At 47.7% G+C, this 17,823-nt stretch overlaps 1 protein-coding gene and 1 long non-coding RNA gene across 2 annotated transcripts; one reads left to right on the top strand and one right to left on the bottom strand.

The window, feature by feature from the left end:
* Window positions 1-333: 333 nt before the first annotated feature.
* CDC50B (cell division cycle 50 P4-ATPase accessory subunit B) lies at window positions 334-3,273 on the bottom strand. Its single transcript, XM_084812019.1, has one exon. The coding sequence runs from the start codon at window positions 2,751-2,753 to the stop codon at window positions 1,662-1,664; it is 1,092 nt and encodes a 363-aa protein (XP_084668145.1). The 5' UTR covers window positions 2,754-3,273; the 3' UTR covers window positions 334-1,661.
* Window positions 3,270-15,345, top strand: LOC146339047 (uncharacterized). The gene is made up of 6 exons (XR_014784608.1): window positions 3,270-3,312; window positions 8,172-8,279; window positions 11,387-11,455; window positions 12,509-12,564; window positions 13,798-14,407; window positions 15,123-15,345. It is a non-coding gene; the product is annotated as an uncharacterized LOC146339047 (long non-coding RNA).
* Window positions 15,346-17,823: the final 2,478 nt, after the last annotated feature.

The raw sequence follows: 17,823 nt of genomic DNA, 5'->3' as shown, positions 1-17,823 counted from the left end.
GCACAGCGGAAAACATCTGAATGGCCTCACAGAAGTGAATGTCCAAACAAGTACTTTATGATCTGTTAATGTGTTGCTGAAAAGCAGCCCTGCTTTCAAACTTCTGCCACCCTAGCAACCAACATTTACTTGAAAGAAAGCTCCACTGAAATCATTCGGACTTCCCACTAAGTAAATGAGTTTAGGATTAGGATGTTAGGAAATGTGTGTCAATTCTCAGTCCACATTTGGACTGAGAATTATTCAAACTTCAAGAAATGAGGATTTTGAAATGTGATTAGTCAACAACCAGAATGACAGTAATGACTCATCCTCAAAAAAAAGACAGAATGTCTGGATCAATTTTATGTGAGCTTTTCTACACGAGCCATTTATTGTGCATTTGTGATTCCTTACACGCAGTTGTTTACAGGTCTCTTAGATGACATCATGATCCTCCAGTTTTGCTTGCTTTTTAAAAGCACTTTCCCACTTTTTCTTTTAGAACGCAGAAAATGGGTATTATTTCTGAAAGTGAAATTACTTGTGTAACTGCGATATTCCGCTATAGCACTGTGCCACCTAGAGGTTATGACACAGAAAAGCAGGAAAGGAAAAAGCTCTTTGTGTAGAGCTTGGATCTCAATTCTGTGATGAAACCAAAAGCAGATACCATGATTAACAGCCTTGTGTACAAAAGCTTTATATATGCCTCTTATATGCTCAGTTCAATGGCATGTTTACCATTAATCTCACCTGCTGTGTTTGCACAGGAGGAAAAGAAGGATAAAGTATCTAACATCCTATAACCCAAGGCATCAAACAATTGTGAAGCCCAACACAGCATTTGAAATGAAATATTAAACAGGTGAAGCTGGTGCATGTTCAGCTGTAAACAATTCTGAAGCATAATATGAAGCCCACCAGTGAGTACATTTTGCATATTGCTACATCTAGAATCCTCCAATGCAAATTTACTCCAAATTGCTTTTGCAGTAAAATGAGATCACAAAATCATTTCCCAGACAACACATCTATGAGAAGTAATGTGAAATAAAAGACTCCATAAAACTCTGTATGATCCTATAAGAACTGAGTGATTCCATTAAGACTCTCAGCCTGGTTGTGTTTCTCTAGGAGCTGAAGTCAAAGTGCTTAAGTCTGCCTTCCCTTCTCAGTATTAAAACACTGGCATGGCACCATTTCTAGAAAGATGCTTCCCCCAGCATTTTGAGAACAGGCCATAGGCCTATCAGGATGAAACCAGGTAAGAACTTCTCACATTCTTAATTAAACAACAGTTTTCTTGGGGGACAACCCTGCAAGGAGGGCAGAAAAGCCAGCCATGCAGCGTCGGCCACTCTTGGCCAAAACAGCCTTCATGTCTGAATGAAGATGATTGGAGCTGGAGGCACACAACTCCCCCATGCCATGTTTTAAATTAGAGCCATCTATTTTGTTGTTGTTCAGTTGTAAAGTCGTGTCCGACTCTTTGTGACCCCATGGACCATAGCACGCCAGGCCTTCCTGTCCTCCGCTCTCTCCCAGTGTGTGCTCAAGTTCATAGAGCCATTTATATGAGCCATTTATTACAAACTAGGGTTGATTAATGCTACTATTTAAAGAATCTGGCACACTTCTTGCAGCGGTCTCCCCCAAACACGTTGGCTTTCACAGCTTTGTTAATCTTCCTCATCCTGGTGCCGGTATTTGATATGCACAACCAACATGACAATGCCGGTGACAACGCAGGCAGAGCCAAAGACCAGGTAGGCAATGCCCAAGAAAGGATTCTTTCCACCCATCCAGGAGAGCGTGCTGAAGATGACCTTCTTGTTGCCATGGAAAGAGAGTACCGGGTAATTGTATGTGACATTGAGGTAGTATGTGCCGCGTGGCAACCCCACTGTGAAATTCCCAAGGCGGACGCGGGCATAGAGCTTGCGAAAGGTGGGCAAGGCGGCAATGCGCATCCACACGATGAAGTCTTCGTTGACGAAGCCGGTGTTGTTGGGGTTGCTTTTGTCCAAGTCGTAGACTGGGACAGGCCAGAAAGGGGGCTTGGCGGTGCCCCGGAAGGCGTCTTCCAGGCTCCCGTTGATGGGTTCTGGGTTCCGGAACTTGATGTTGGTGTCGGTCCACCAGGAGATGCCCCTCTTGTCCAGGGGCACGGGCTGCAGCGAGCGGTTGTCAAGCTGGTGGTAGAGCTCAAAGGTGTCGTTGAAGAGGCTGTTGGCCACGGAGCCACAGGGTGCGATGGGCGTTCCCTTGGCGTTCTTTTGGTAGGGCTGGCACTCCTGGACCGGGTTGCGCAGCGCCCAGGCGTCCCCGCTGAGCTGCTCGTCGTCGCGGGAGATGCTGTAGCGCCGGTTGTTCTGGAAGTAGTTGGAGAGCTGGTAGTAGAGGCAGACAGGCGCGGGGAAGTCCACCGGCAGCTCGAAGCGCAGCAGGCAGCAAGGCCCGCGGCCTGGGAGGCTGCCGCTGAAGTTGGCGCAGGGGGAGCAGTCGGGCCCCTCCGGCGCGCGCGTGTAGTCCAGCTCGACCTCTTCGATGTGCTCGGAGGAGAAGTGGAGGCCCAGCCCCACGGCCACGAAGGCCAAGCCCAGGCAGAAGAAGAGCGGCAGCACCGTGCCCGCCGACAGCAGCGGCTGCCAGGCCGGCAGGCGCTGCTGCGTGAACGCCGTGTTGTCCGGCTTGTTCCGCGCCCCGGGGCTGGCGGTGTCGCCGCCGTCGGGCAACGCGGCGCTGCTGACGTCGTAAGAGGCCGAGGCCATCTTGCCGTCGGGGCGCTTCGCCTCAGCGACGGGGAAAGCGGCGAGAGTTTGGCCGGCTTGCGCGGGGCGGGCTGAGGAGAGGGCGCGCCAGCCTCGCGCCCAGGAGGCGCCCGCGTCGGGGGGGAAAGGGGCGGCCGGCGGCGGCCCGGCTCTTCTCCGGCGGCTCCCCCTCGCCCTCTCTCCAGCACAGGTGGCGGCCCAGCGCGGCCACCTCCGCTTGCCTCCGGCAACGCCCCGCAGGTGAGCGACGCCGCGTCCCCGCCCAGTCCAGGTGCGAGGGAGGGCGCGCGAAGGCGCTCGCCGACGCCAGCCTGGCCGCCGTGCGAGGGGGAGCCGCGCGCTCGTGTGGTGCTCGGCGCAGCCCAGGTGGAGACGCGCCTAACGCGCGCGCGCGCCTGTCCGCTTCGCCTCCGGCGCTTCCTTGGGAGTGGGGCCGGGGACAGCGCGCGCCTTTGGGCGCGCCAGAGACGCCTGGCCTGAGGGGGACGTTGGCGCTCGGTCGGTCCCACCTGCCCCGCCCCGCCCCGCCCGTGCGCCTGCGGTGGTGGCGCGGTCGCAGGTAAGGACGCCCGCGCTTGGGCAGAGCCAGCCGCGGACCGCCTCGGCCTGCGCGCCGGTTTTCGCTTGTCCGGAGCATGCCAGAAGAAATGCCTTAAGTCTTTAAGGGCGCAGCCCTGCGCGTGTTTAGACAGGGGCAAAAGCCCCACAACTCCCAGCATTCCCAAGCCGCTGGCTTGGGAATGCTGGGAGTTGTGGGGCTTTTGCCCCTGTCTAAACACGCGCAGGGCTGCGCCTGAGGTACTTGAAGACTCTCTGTGGCTTTTGTTGCGATGGACTCACGCGACCACCTCTCTGGAAAACCAGCCCTATGCTTACTTTCCTGGGAGGGAAACCCTATTGAATGCAATAGGATGTGCCTCTGAGGGGACATGGGGTCGGGGGGGGGGGGGTTTCCAGATGGAGGGCTTCGGGTGGCCCCTCGTGAATCACCACAACAGAGGGCACGAGTCACGCCAAAAGAGGACAACTATTTGCATAAAATCTGCATATGCTAATGACTAAGTAGAGATGCACACTTAGAAATAATTACAAAGCTGATCAGGGGACTGGAAACAAAGCCCTATGAGGAGAGACTGAAAGAACTGGGCCTGTTTAGCCTTGAGAAGAGAAGACTGAGGGGGGCTTTGATGGCGCTCTTCAAGGACTTGAAAGGTTGTCCCAGAGAGGAAGGCCAGGATCTCTTCTCCATCATCCCAGAGTGCAGGACACAGAATAATGGGCTCAAGTTACAGGAAGCCAGATTCCGGCTGAACATCAGGAGAAACTTCCTGACTGCTAGTGCGATACGACGATGGAACCGATGACCTAGGGAGGTGGTGGGCTCCCACACACTGGAGGCGTTCAAGACGAGGCTGGACAGCCATCTGTCAGGGCTGCTCTGACTTGGATCCCTGCACTGAGCAGGGGGTTAGACTCCATGGTCTTGTAGGCCCCTTCCAACCCTACTATTCTATGATCCTAATTTAAATAGAAATACAGTACATCTCACCATGGTGGCGAAGACTGCAACCAGGTGAGCTGTGTGCCTTGCTCGATCTGCTGTCCAGGTGCCATTGATGGGCAGCTTAAAGGCCCAGCTCTTCCTTTGGATGGTTCTTTATCTTTAAACCGGGCTTGGACTGGTCAGCTCTTCAAACAGAGGATGCCCTCAAATTAGAGGACAGTTCTCTGTAAAAGAGAACACATGGCCACCCTAGGAGGGCTGCTGTTGCTAACACGCAAAAGGCATTTTTGCAGCTATTCGGTCTTCCTTAACAGATTTTATTTTTTTCTGATAAGCAAAAAGCAAAACAAAAACAGAAGTAGAAGCAGTTGGAAAGCACAGGACAACTACCACATTGTCCGGACCCCCCCATAAATTTCCATAAATGAGGCAGTGCGATTGCACAATAAAAGCCTCTGTCTGGAAACACCCCAGGCACGGCTTTTATTGTGTAATCACCTTGCTTCATTCGTGGAAATTTACAGGGGGCTCCACATTACAGTGTCTTCCATTTTTAACCCTCCCATGTTATTCCACCACTTTTCCTGGCTTTTTTCTTATCAAAAGAGAATCTTTTAAAGAGGACAGGACAGAGGGAAAAAACAATTTTACAGAGGGTGACAATTTCCAGAGGGTAACCATGTTGGTCTGTTCTAACAGAAACAACAAAGAGTCTTATGGCACCTTAAAGACTTAATAGGTTTATTGGCATAAACTTTTGTGGACTACAGCCCTCTTCATCAGATGCAAAGTCTTTAGATTAGTAGTGCTATGAGCCATCCATCTGGAAGCACCAGTTGATAGGATTGCATTGTCAGTCACCTTGCCAGGAGTATTTCTAGAGGGCTTTCATTCTGCACCAAGGGAGTGCAGGACCAGGACCTCAAGCCTAGGGATGTCAGAGGATTCCGCCATGGATCTCAGTGAGGCTGAATGCCAGTTCATTTGGCCCCCCGAAATCCGTGGTGGAACGCTTTGCGAATGGCGTCTGCATCTGCGGCCGCCATTCGCTTCCCTATTTTTGCCCGCAAAAGACGGGTGCAAATGGCGGCTGCTACGGCCCCTGTTTTTTTGCCGTGATAGGCTATGTAAATATTTACGTAGCCTATCATGGCAAAAAAAACAGGAATGCAAATGGTGGCCGCCGTAGTCACCGCCATTTGCATCCGCAGGCTCTGCACGCCTGCGAATGCACCTGGCCAGCGGCTCTGCGGAGTTGCCGCGAAGCGGAGCCAGCCGAGTTAGGATTTCGGGGGGGAGGTGCAGAGCGCCTCCCCCCCCCCCACTGCGAATCACCCCTTCGAAAAGTTAAGTGACTTTCGCACATCCCTACTCAAGCCTGCTTGGAAGTGACTTTTCATCCTTTCTCTGAAAAGCCCTGTTCAGGCCTTCAGAATCTGTTCAGAGTCCCTAATCATACAGAGAGCGCTACATCCATAGATGTTGTGCAGTAAACTGGGTGCTTCCAGACAGGGGCTCTAGCACTGTCAGTCAGTAGGCATTGCACTGAATGAAAATGTCAGCAAACTCCATGTTAGGCATAATTAGGAAAGTACCTGAGAATAAAACTGCCAATATCATACTGCCCTGATATAAATCTGTGGTGCATCCACATTTAGAATACTGTGTATAGTTCTGGTCGCTGCACCTAAAAAAAGACGTAGAGCTGGAAAAAGTGCAGTAAAGGGCAACTAAAATAATAAAGGGGCTGGAGCATCTCCCTGATGAAGGAAGGTTACAACAGCTGGGCTCGTTTAGCTTGGAAAAAAGGAGGGTCAGGGGAGACATGATAGAGGTGTACAAACTTATGCATGGTGTGGAAAATGTGGACAGGGAGACATTTTTTCTCCTTCACTCAGAATACTAGAACCTGGGGTCTTCCCTTGAAAATGATTGGTGGGAGATTCAGGCAGACTTCTTCACACAGCGCATAGTTAAACTATGGAATTTGCTATCTCAGGATGTAGCAATGGCCACCAATTTGGATGGCTTTAAAGGGGGATTGGACAAATTCATGGAGGAGAAGGCTATCAATGGCTTTGTGCTACCTCCAGTAGCAGAGGCAGTATGCCTATGTACACCAGTTGCTGAGGAACGTAGGCAGGAGGGTGCTATTGCACCCGTGTCCAGCTTGTGGGTTTCCTGTGGGAAGCTGGTCAGCCACTGTGTGAACAGAATGCTGGACTAGATGGACCCTTGGTCTGATCCAGCAGAGCTCTTCTTATGTGTATGTATGTACTTACGTGCAGCTATTCTGTCTCCCCGCTCCCTCCTTAATAGATTTTCTGCAGTAAGAATAAAGATGGAAGAAGGGGTGGGAAAACACAGGATGACAGAGTGCAGTCCTCTATTTGAAAGGCTGAAATTGAAAGGCTGCCCAGTTGAAGTCCAGTTTAAAGAACCCTAAGAAGGGAGAGCAGCGGGGGCCTTGCTGTTCCCCGTCAAAAACACTGGACAGCAGACTGAGCAGGCACACAGATCATCTGGTCACAGCTGTCAGCTATGCTGGTTGGGGGTGATGGGAGGTGCAGTCAGTACATCTGGAGGGCTCCAGGGTGGGGAGACTGATGCACACTGTGTTTGGGGGCCTTGCTTTTTTCAGGTCTTCCAACTGTGCATACGGAGTCAGCACACATAAAGCTGTAGGGATGTAGGCTCTGTATGCACCCAAAATGGGTCAGGTGATCTGTCTGCAAATTTCATTGCAAGGAGGCTGAGAGTGGGGAGAACTTACACAATCCTGTTTCCTCTTCTCCCACCCATAGATATTCCCACCCACCTGGAAAAGTACTTTAGATAACTGGGGTGGGGACTTAAAGCATGATTCTCAGGGGTGTTGTTAAGCCTGGACCCATGGGATCCTGGCCCCGAATCTATTTCCCAGGGCCCTGGATCTATTTCACAGAGCCTAGAGTGTACATTGGTGGTAACGGAAGGTTTATTTCTCCTCCTAATTGCCAAGCAGGGGGCAGTTTTCAAGGGGGCTTGCAACTGGGGAGGGAAGGTTAAATCTCCCCTTCCCACATGTTTCAACACCCCTCAAAATAACCTCTGCTGTATGACAGTTTTGTTTACAAAAAAAACCTTTTGGTTTGGGATAACCTGGGCAAATTGACTGAACATTTTTTTAATTAGAGATTATTTGGATGAGAAATTAAGTGGCTGGCCTTGCTTCCTGTGAACTGAAAATACATTATAGTGATATTTTCTAAATTTGCATATAGAGAATAAATTAGCATATGCAGGTTTTATGCATCTTTGTGCCCTATGGGCCTGGTCCCAAATATTCTAAGTGCCTAGCAACATCCCTGCACGATGCTGCTCCTCCCTTCACACACCTAGGGAGCAATCCTATGGCCCCTGGACAGCATCTGAGGGTCCATGGGATAGTTTGGACTCCCCTCTCCAAGTCTGGAGACAGCACTCTAACTTTGGAGAGGGGGGAATCAGAGATTTGACCCCCTGGTGCAGAAAGTGTTGAGAACCCAGCCTCAGAGAGGGGGAAAAAGGGGCGTTTCAGGGGAAGGAGAGGTGAACATACAAGCTGTCCTGAGCTTCTGCCAGCCTCCTTCCCTCCCCCTCCAAAATGCCTTCACTAGATGGGCAAAAAAGCCCATCTAGTAAAAAATGCAGGGACTTCCCCCACTGCTCCTCCCACCCTGCATAAGATGATCAGAAGCCTCCGAGTTTGGGGACTTATGATCACTGAGGGCTCAATCAAAAGGACTGCACCCTTAGTATACTTGGAATTACAAAAGATTGACTTTGATAGGATCAGGCATGTTCTACTGTATGTGGTCAAGCTACCTAGAAGAAAAATTCTACAGCCACCTAGAGCAGTGGTTCTCAAACTTGTTTTTTTTTTTTTTCCACAGACCACTTGAAAATTGCTTGGGGTCTCAGCAAACAACTTAATACACTTATTTCGTTCTACAAATCAAAACGCATACATGGTTCATTTTAATCTGAATTCTTCAGTGCCGGTACCATTGTCACAACCATTGTAGTATAAAAATCACAGGCCCTAGGCTAAGGTTTTGTTAGCTCGTTTGATAATCCAGTCCAGGTCAAAACGTCTCCATCATGAGAAAAAATAAACCAAGTGCATCTAAAAGGCACATGACACAAAAGGAAAAAGCAACGGGGAGGGAGGATGAAAAAAGCAAACTCAGTCACCTGTTCTTAAAGCTATAAAGTTCCTATAAAGATTAGTTGGAATGGAAACAGTTCAGGGAAAGGTGGAGCCAAAAGGAACAGGTCTCTCAGGAGAGCCAATGAAGTGACCCTGATTCCCACTCCTCCATCTGCTACAACCTGATGGAAATGTGCCTTAAGCCAGATGGGCAAAAGTTTAAAAAGTTCCTGGGCTGATGTGAGAGCAACTACAGTTGGAGGCTCCAGGAAGATATGTAGATATGTAGAGCCATATGTATATGGCTCTAAGGACAAATATGATCCTTGTAGCATTACCAGACATTCCTTTTTACAGTTCCTTTTCCTTTTGGGAAGGACAAAAGACATTATTTGCATGCTTTGAATCAGGTGAAGGAATTCTGTAAACTTAATTATGCCATTCTAGTGATCCAAGGATTGTAGCTATAGGTTTTGTACCCGGAAGAGGTTTGGAAGGCCTGAACACTGACACACCCACACCGATTATTTCCTGATTTTAATCTTTCCCTGCTGTGTAGGCATTTACAAGGGCACAGTTAAGAAAACATTGACTCACACAAGCCAATCAAAAATTATCTTCTTTTTAAATCAAGTTAATAATTATTCAGTAGAGGAGGAATAGCTTCCTCTGGACTTTTATCACACAACTCCAGATTGCAGTTCAGTGCACACTTACCTAGGAGTGTGCACAGCGGGACTAGCTTCTGGGTAAATGTGTAGGATTGCACTGTAGTATCTTTAAGAATGTGACTCTTTATAGCCCCTAGACATTATCTGATGGGCCAGAGGATACTGGGCCTTCCCCCCCACCAGGTTGGAGACAGCATTCTGACCTCGGAAGGGGGAGTCAGAGATCCGACCCTCCTCCCGTGCCCCCTTGCAGCTGGCGTGGAAAAAAACTGTGCCAGCTAGCCTCCAAGGTCAGAAAAGCAACCTCAGAGAGGGGGAAAGGGGGCATTTCAGTGGGTGGGAAGGGAGGGGAGGGGAGGGGAGAGACCAGAGAGACCAGGACATGAGCCATCCTGAGGCCTTTCCAGCCTCCTTCCCTCCCACTCTGAAGTGCTGTTGCATGATGGGCAAAAAATGCAGGGCAGGAGGACGGGGAGGCCAAGATTGCCTCTGCCGCTCCTCCCGCCCTGTGCTGGATGATCGGAAGCCTCCACCTTTGGGGGCTTCTGTTCATTGAGGGCACAATTGATAGGATTGCACCCTTATTTTCCTATTGTAGCTTCTCTTTCAGATGTTTTAACTGGTCATTCGATAACTCTCCCCTGATGAAAGCTGAAATGAAAAAGCACAAGTTGTGCAAATGTTTAACTATTTATTTCTAAAGCGTTGGTTTACGTAACAGAGTCAGACAACTGATTGATCTAGCTCAGTGTTGTCTACGCTGATGGGAAGATGGCTCTCCCGGCTCCAGACAGGGTATTTCCCAGCTCTACCTGGAGATGCCGGGACGGAACCTAGGATATTTCTACATGCCAAGCAGGTGCTCTGCCACTGAGCCATGGCTCTTTCCTATGTTTATTCTTGTTGGATAATAGGAACAACTCCGCATGCTTCCAGACACTAGGGGATAATAGAGAATGTCCTACGGCCTGATCAGTTCCTATTTCCTGCTCCTTCCTTTTCTTTCTTCCCCCACCTCTGCAGCGAGCACCATGCAGTCTCTCCAGAGAGAACCAAGTAACCATATCTCATGTCTTTGCTTACTTACACTCACACAGCCAGCTTTAGGGGGTGCCTGTAGTTAAACAGTGTTAGATAGCCTTCTCTGACGAGCATCATGGCTGGCTGGGGCATGCTGGGAGTTGTAGGTCTTTTTTTTCTATCTAAACATGCGTAGGATTGCACCCAAGTTGATTTGAACTTCTTCTAAACTGTCTGTAGCCCGCATTTATTGCCTCCACTACTAAATGCTGCGTTGCCACACTTCGTATAAAGCAACTCTGCTGTAAGTCACACCAGACTTTGCAATAATTCTTCCCTACCTCACTGGACATGTGACTTACAGTTTCTTTTTCTTTTAAAACTCATGTAAAACTACAGCCAAAAATAGCATGCTTCACAAAGAAAACGGAATCTTTCTTTTTAGAGATGTAACATTTCCTGTTCACTTGCTGACATTAAAAATTTCCCCTCTGAGCTCATGCATGTGGAAAAGTTGCAACAAAATAGTTAATCTGCAGTTTTGCTTCGGAGAGTTCCATGAGTAGGAACCTAGATCCTTGTTTCCAACTTTCTCATGGAATTACCCTTTGAAAAAATGATATGGGTAGGTCGTGTATGCATTGTGTATGCACTTTTGGTTGCTTAACAAATCTTGTTGTGTGAATGGGGAACATTATGCTGGAATCGACTTGACCCAACCCTGCTTAATTTATTTATGCCAAAATGCTCATGAACCTCAATTTATGTATTATTTATTTGTTTAAAACATTTATATCCTGCCTTTCTAAGAGCTCAAGGTGCATAACAGCAAATCATTAACAGTTTTAATGATAACTTGTAACCCAACATCGAACCACAAAACACTAAAATAGCAGCAAAAAATAACAGAAAACAGCACCAATATTTTAGCATATTTTAATATTAAAAATCATTATTTTTTTGTTTAGAATGGAAACTGACCTGCAGTGCAATCCTATGCAGGTCTAACTCAGAACTAAGTCCCATTGTTTTCAATAGCACTTATTCCAGCATAAGAGTGTATAGCAGCCTCCTCCCCTAACCTGGCCCCACCCAGATGTGTTGAACTACAACTTCTATCATCCCTGTTCACTAGCCAAGTGGCATGCTGGTTGGGATGATGGGAGTTGTAGTCTAACATATCCTGAGGGAGCCCATTTAGGGAAGGCAGGAGTTTAGGATTGCAGCTGCAATCTGACATTCATGGCAGCTTCTTTTCTTTCTGTAGAGGGCACCATTCCTAAACAGCGCACTCAAATTGCGGTGTTCATTTCTAGCAGGGAGCTGTTGCAGGAATGTGAGAAGCAATTATTTTCTTTCTCTTCCTTTTCAGATGTTGTGCCTTTTGTTTTCTATAAAAGTGAAGCAAGAATATTTCCCCAAACTGTATGTAGCAATCTGAATTCCAAGAGGATTAGTTTGTTCATTCATTTGGAATTCACTGCATCTTTTGTTTTGAATTAATTACAGGAATGGGTGAATGAAAGGTCATTAAACAGTGAAATCATTTGGGACTTTTGCTATAAACAAATTGCCTGTAGGCGTAAAAAACACACACAAATGCTTTCCCTCTTCAAAGTATCACGCATTTATGGGAAAAGGAGTTATTTAATATCTATGCAGAGATTTTGTTTTGATGTTTAATTATTTTAAAAAATGAATTGTTACTGAGGTGATTGGAATATTGATATTATGTTTGAAATATATTATTGAAATGCTCACTGATTTTGATGTATTGCTGCTGTTGTTTGCTTTGTACCTTGTGAGCTATCTTGAAACACTAGATGATATGAATGCCATATGGTTTATCCTGGGCTTGTATTTCTTTTAGAAATAGCCTTGATGTGTGTGTGAGTGAGTGATCCACTTCATGGCCGTAAGGGGTTGACCCCTCCTCTGTGCCCTTTTCCTGCTGATAAGCACCTCCTCAAGCTGATACTTTCCTCCAGTGGCACTTTCACGAGGAAATATTAGCTGGAGAGAGGGGAAGAAACAGTTCAGTTTTTTAAAAAAAAACTCCTTCCGACACACCATGAGGTAGTATCCAATGGTAATCCTACTTAGATTAGGCCATTCACTTCAGTGGGTCTGCTCTGGGTAGGAGCACCATTGGAAACTACCCCATGGTCCTGATCCAAATCACCTCCCTCTTCGCAGCTGCTCTGTTTAAAAGAAAAATGAGCCTGAGATAGACAATCACATGTTCAATGTGTCTTCTAGTCCTGGACTTAATCTGTGGGTGTTGCAAGGTTGTTGCCCCCAGGACAGGAAATGTCAGACTGTTTTGAGTGCAGCATCATTAATATGCTGATGAGACCCAGCTCTATGTTTCATTTTTTTTCTGATCTAGGCCCAGTGGTGGGTTCCTTGAGTGCGTCTCTGGTTGCTGTTGAAGGTTGGATGAAGGTAAATACATTGACGTTGATTCCAGAAAATGGAAGTGCTGAAGGTTACGGGGGGGGGGGGTGACCGTGTAATTTGGGGGACAGTGGGGTTAATCCAGGCAAAGGGTAGGCAACCTAGAGCCCTGTAGATGTTTTGGAGTACAGCTCCCATAAGCTCCAGCCACCATGGCCAATGTCATGGATTACGGGCATTATCATCCAAAACATACGCAGGGCATCAGGGTTAGTTTCCAATGTTAGTTTTACGTAGGACAGACCCATTGAAATGAATGGGATTCAAGTTAGTCATGGCTAATTTTAGGTCTCATTCATTTCAGTGGGTATACTCTATGTAGGACTAACGGATACTCACCCAGGTTGCTTACCCCTTATCTAGGCCATGGAAACAATTGCATCGAGCAAAGGGCTGGATGCGCCTGATCTTGGACACTAAGCAGGGTCAGCCCTGGTTAGAACTTGGATGAGAGACTGCCTGGGAATCAGGCTTCCTGAATGGAGCAGAGGGTTGGACCCAATGGTCTTGTAGGCCCCTTCCAACCCTAGGATTCTATGAGATAAGATCCCTTCCTGCTTGAAAGAGCAGGTGCAGAGGTTGGGAGTGCTCCTGGACCCTGCCCTGTTTCTGGAGTTTCACGCAGTGGCTCCATCTAGGTGTGTTTTCTCCCAGCTTCAGCTGGTGACCCTCTGTCTTCAAGATCTTTCTCCTCATCTGCGCAGTGGTAACCTCCCAGTTAGACTTCTGTTGCAATGTGCTTTATATGACATTTCCCGTAAAGATGAGTTGGAACCTTTACAAGCTAGTTCAGAATGCTTTGGTCAGCATTTTGATAAGGTTGTACTACAGGGACCATGTAACCCATTTTACTTTTTTTTTTTTTTTCATTTCTGTACTGCCCAATAGCCGAAGCTCTCTTTATGACCCAGTTGTTATGGGTCATAAAGAGTTATGACCCAGTTGTTGTGGGCTGCTTTTGTGATGTTCATTCTAGACTGTGAGAGGGGGAAGATTTTGTGTATATGTGGATGAACACTTTTGATATTGTATTGTTTTTGGATTGTGTTCTTATGGTATTTATTTTTATTTGTAGTATTGTGCTGATTATGGTGTATATTGATTGGGGGAAAGGGTTTCCCTGTTATATTAATCACGAATTTCTGTATCGTGTGTGTAAGTCACTTCAAGATTGCTTGAAACATGAGAAGCTATACGTAAATATTATTATTAATTTTACAGCTCCTGGATTGGCTTCCGCTTCTATTTAGGGATGTACGAAACACCTTATTCTTCTCCGGTGCATCCGCGGTGGGGGGGAGGCTCTCCGTCCCTCCCCCCCGGAATCCTCCCCGGCCGGCTCCGCTCTGCGGCGGCTCTGCGGAGCCGCTGGCTGGGGCCAGCCACAGCCCGAGTTCCAGCTGCTGCTGGGCTGCTGCAGCCGCAAATGGCAGCCACCGTAGCGGCCGCCATTTGTGTCCTTGCAGTAAGCCGTGATAGGCTACGTAAGTATTTATGTAGCCTATCACGGCAAAAGGCAGCCACGCAAATGGCAGCTGCTACCCCATTTGTGTGGCTGCCTTTTGCCGTGATAGGCTACGTAAATACTTACGTAGCCTATTACGGCAAAGAGCAGGGGCGCAAATGGCGTAGCGGCTGCCATTTGCACCCCTGCCTTTTGCCGTGATAGGGTATGTAAATACTTACATAGCCTATCACGGCTTTCTGCAAGGATGCAAATGGCTGCTACAACAGCTGCCATTTGCGGCCGCAGCAGCCTGGCAGTGGCCGGGAGACCAGCCGGAAGAGCCGGAGCCCCTGCTGCCGGAGCCGCCGCTGCATCCACCGCCAGGTAAGCTCCATCCCGGGGGGATTCCGCGGGGTGGTGGAGGGGAGGCCGTTCCGCCACGGATTCTGGCGGGCCGGATTCTAAAGAATCCGGCCTCACTGGAGTCCGTGGCGGAATTCTCTGACGTCCCTAGTTCCATTAGATGCGTGGTGCTGGTCCCATTGATTTAAGGAGATACTTTCGGGGATGCTGTTGATACTCGTTTCTAAAAACACAGTATTAGGGCACAATCCTATGCCTGTTTAGACAGAAGAAAGTCCTACAACTCCCAGCGTTCCCCAGCCAGCTATACCCAGCATAGCTGGCTGGGGAACGCTGGGAGTTATAGGACTTTCTTCTGTCTAAACATGCATAGGATTGCACCCTTAATAAATCTTCAGTAAAGCTGTCAGAATAGCCATAGGGTGTCCTGATACATGCCATAACTTAAGAGCCACATGCTTGGGGAGGGAATTAAATAATAGGTGCTTGGCCAGTGTTGTGTTACATTTGTTACAGTTTCTCACATGTGAGTGCCAATCTTGGTGTTCGTGAAATGAGAAGTAGCCTACAATTGCATTTGCTTAACGGATGATAATGACCAAGGTGTGGGTGCTGCTTAGAAACATCCTCTGTGGAAAATTAGTCGTCATAGCATAGGAAGCTGCCTTCTATGGTGGCAGAGCATTGGTCCATTTAAGCCAATATTGTCTACACCAGTCTTCCACAACAATTTCAGGAGAGAGAGGAAGGCAAAGAAGACCTCAAGGACTGCTCCAGCTGGACCAATCCCCCCTCCACACACACACACACACACACAGGGCCATCTACCATCAACTGCCTTGTGGGAAGAACAATAAAATACTGTTTATTGTGATTTTGGTTTTTTTTATGTTACTTGTAAGCCGCCTTGGTAGGATTTGTATCCAGAAAGATGGCATATAAATAAAGGTAATGAATACAACAAAGATGATCAGGGGACTATGAGGAGCCCTGTGAGGAGAGGCTGAGGGAACTGGGCCTGTTTAGCCCTGAGAAGAGAAGACTGAGGGGAGAGAGGATAGCGCTCTTCAAGTACTTGAAAGGCTGTCACAGAGAGGAAGGCCAGGATCTCTTCTCGATCACCCCAGAATGCAGGGCATGGAATAATGGGCTCAAGTGACAGGAAGCCAGATTCCAGCTGAACATCAGGAAAAATTCCTGACTCTTAGAGCGATATGACAATGGAACCCATGACCTAGGGAGGTGGTGGGCTCTCCCACACTGGAGGCATTCAAGACGAGGCTGGACAGCCATCTGTCAGGGATGCTTTGACTTGGATTCCTGCATTGAGCAGGGGGTTGGACTTGGTGGTCTTATAGGCCCCTTCCAACCCTACTATTCTATGATTCTATGAAATAAATAAACCTGGTGCCCTCCAGGTACGTTGGACTGCAACTCCCATCATACCCAGCCAACATGACCATTGCGGAAGGCTGGTCTACCCTGACTGGCAGCATCTCTCCAGGGTCTTGGTGTAGAGTCTTTCCCAGCCTATTCGGAGATGCCAGGGATTGAACCTGGAACCTTTTCCATGCAAAGGATGTACCCTGCCACTAAGCTATGGCCAATGACAATGCTGGCTGGGGATGATGGGAGTTGTAGTCCAACACACCTGGAGGACACCCGGTTGAGGAAAGCGACATCTCATCCCTGTGCCTTTATTTTATCTTTACACTGTCTCAGATTATATTTTTAAAAATCACCAGTTTTAAGCAGTGGAGGCTGGTGGCTCCTATTTTGGTGAGACTATGATTCCATTCTGGGTTTCAGTCAGAACCAGCCAGATCTCTAAAGGAGCTATTCAAGGTGATAAACCCATTTCATGGATAGGGTTCAGCACCTTGAATAGCTGCGTTAGCGCTCTGGCTGGTTCTGACTAAAACCCAGAATGGAATCACAGCCCCTCTGAAATCGGAGCCACCACACACCACTGGTTTTAAGCATTCTCCTTTTTCTCTCTTCCCCTGCCAATAAATATTATGAGTTTCCTGTCATTCATTTTGTTTCTGCCCTACACACCCTTTCCTGTTTCAGTCTCTCTGTGTGTGCACGCACGCACATTTTTGAAATGCTTTCAGTATATCCTAAAATTGGGCCATCTGAATGTAACAGTGTAAATGATCCCTTCCTTTGTCAAAACCCATTCTGCTAAGAGCTGAAAGGGATGTTTACTAGGGCATCTCTACACCAGCCTAAAATTCTGCATTTGAAACAGGGCTTTCTTCTTCCGTTTTAAATGCAGGATCACAACGACTCGCTTTTTCATGTGCTTCCTTTCCCCCCTCCTTCTCCCTGTAGCTGAATCTTCCACTATCTTTCTTGGATCTCAGTCCTTTTCTTGCCACTTTTCCTCTTTTCACCAAGGAAACTCAAGCAGAACACGACAGGGGTAATCTGATAGCTCATTCTCTGCGATCTATTTAAAAACGGAACAAAGGGCATTTAGTGCAGGAGATGCCTTGGAGGGTTACAGCATCATGTAAAGAGCCCCCAAACTTCCGTGAAGGAGAAAAGCTCTGTGTGAAGAAAGGCCTTGTCTGTGGCAATTTGGCATTGCCTGAAAAACACACTGGATTCACTTTTGATCATTTTAAAAACTTAAGTAGATCCCAGCAGAATAAGACTTAAGGCCCATCTAGCCCAGCATTCTGCTTCCCACGGTGGCGAAACAGATGCCTCCAGGAAGCCCACAAGTAGGACATGGAGGCAGAAGCCCTCACTGCTCACGAGGGATGCGTGAATCAGCAAAACCCAAACTCTCCGAAGTTCTCTGAATTTCATCTCGAAGTTCATTCTGACTTGAGTCCATATCAGATTGCAGGCTGGGGTTTTTTGGCATGAAAATCCATGGGTATTTTCGTGTGTATTTTTCTAAATGTACACATCAGCTGTGTGCATCTTTGAAACATATGCATTCTTCTATGGATTGAAACATATTTGTGTGCATTTTTTCATGTGCATTTTTCAAATGGATGTACGCTGTCAAACACTTTAGTTCTGTGAATCACGTTGCAAGCTCAGAAATCTGTGGACTTCGACCGCAGGTTGTATCTGAGTCTATATTTAGTCCAGAAAGTGCAAACTGCATAATTTCTTATAAAAAACAAACAGAAACAAATTCCTTATACATCCCTGCTGTTAACCCCACCCCCATCACTGAGCTGTAAATATAATGGGAAACTGCAGCCTTCCCCAACCTCGTGCCTTCTCAGTTCCAAGCCTAGCTGGGAGAATTCTCTCCATCACTGCTCAATAATCGTACAATAGCCCTGTAAGGTTAGGTCAGTATTACTGTGGATGGATGTGGGGGGAGGGGCTGAGGCCAAGACTGAGTGGCTTGCCTAAGACCATGTAGTGAAATCATGGCAGAGGTGGTGACATTTGACTTCCCGGTTCAT

The sequence above is a fragment of the Heloderma suspectum genome, chromosome 8 (assembly GCF_057233095.1).
Source record: "Heloderma suspectum isolate Gila_16-S chromosome 8, 16-S_ref, whole genome shotgun sequence".
Lineage (NCBI taxonomy): Eukaryota > Metazoa > Chordata > Lepidosauria > Squamata > Helodermatidae > Heloderma > Heloderma suspectum.
This window is presented reverse-complemented; position numbering and strand designations above follow the sequence as displayed.

What these genes read in the sequence shown, in the direction of transcription:
- CDC50B (XM_084812019.1), bottom strand. Translation starts at nt 2,753, where the DNA reads ATGGCCTCGGCCTCTTACGACGTCAGCAGCGCCGCGTTGCCCGACGGC.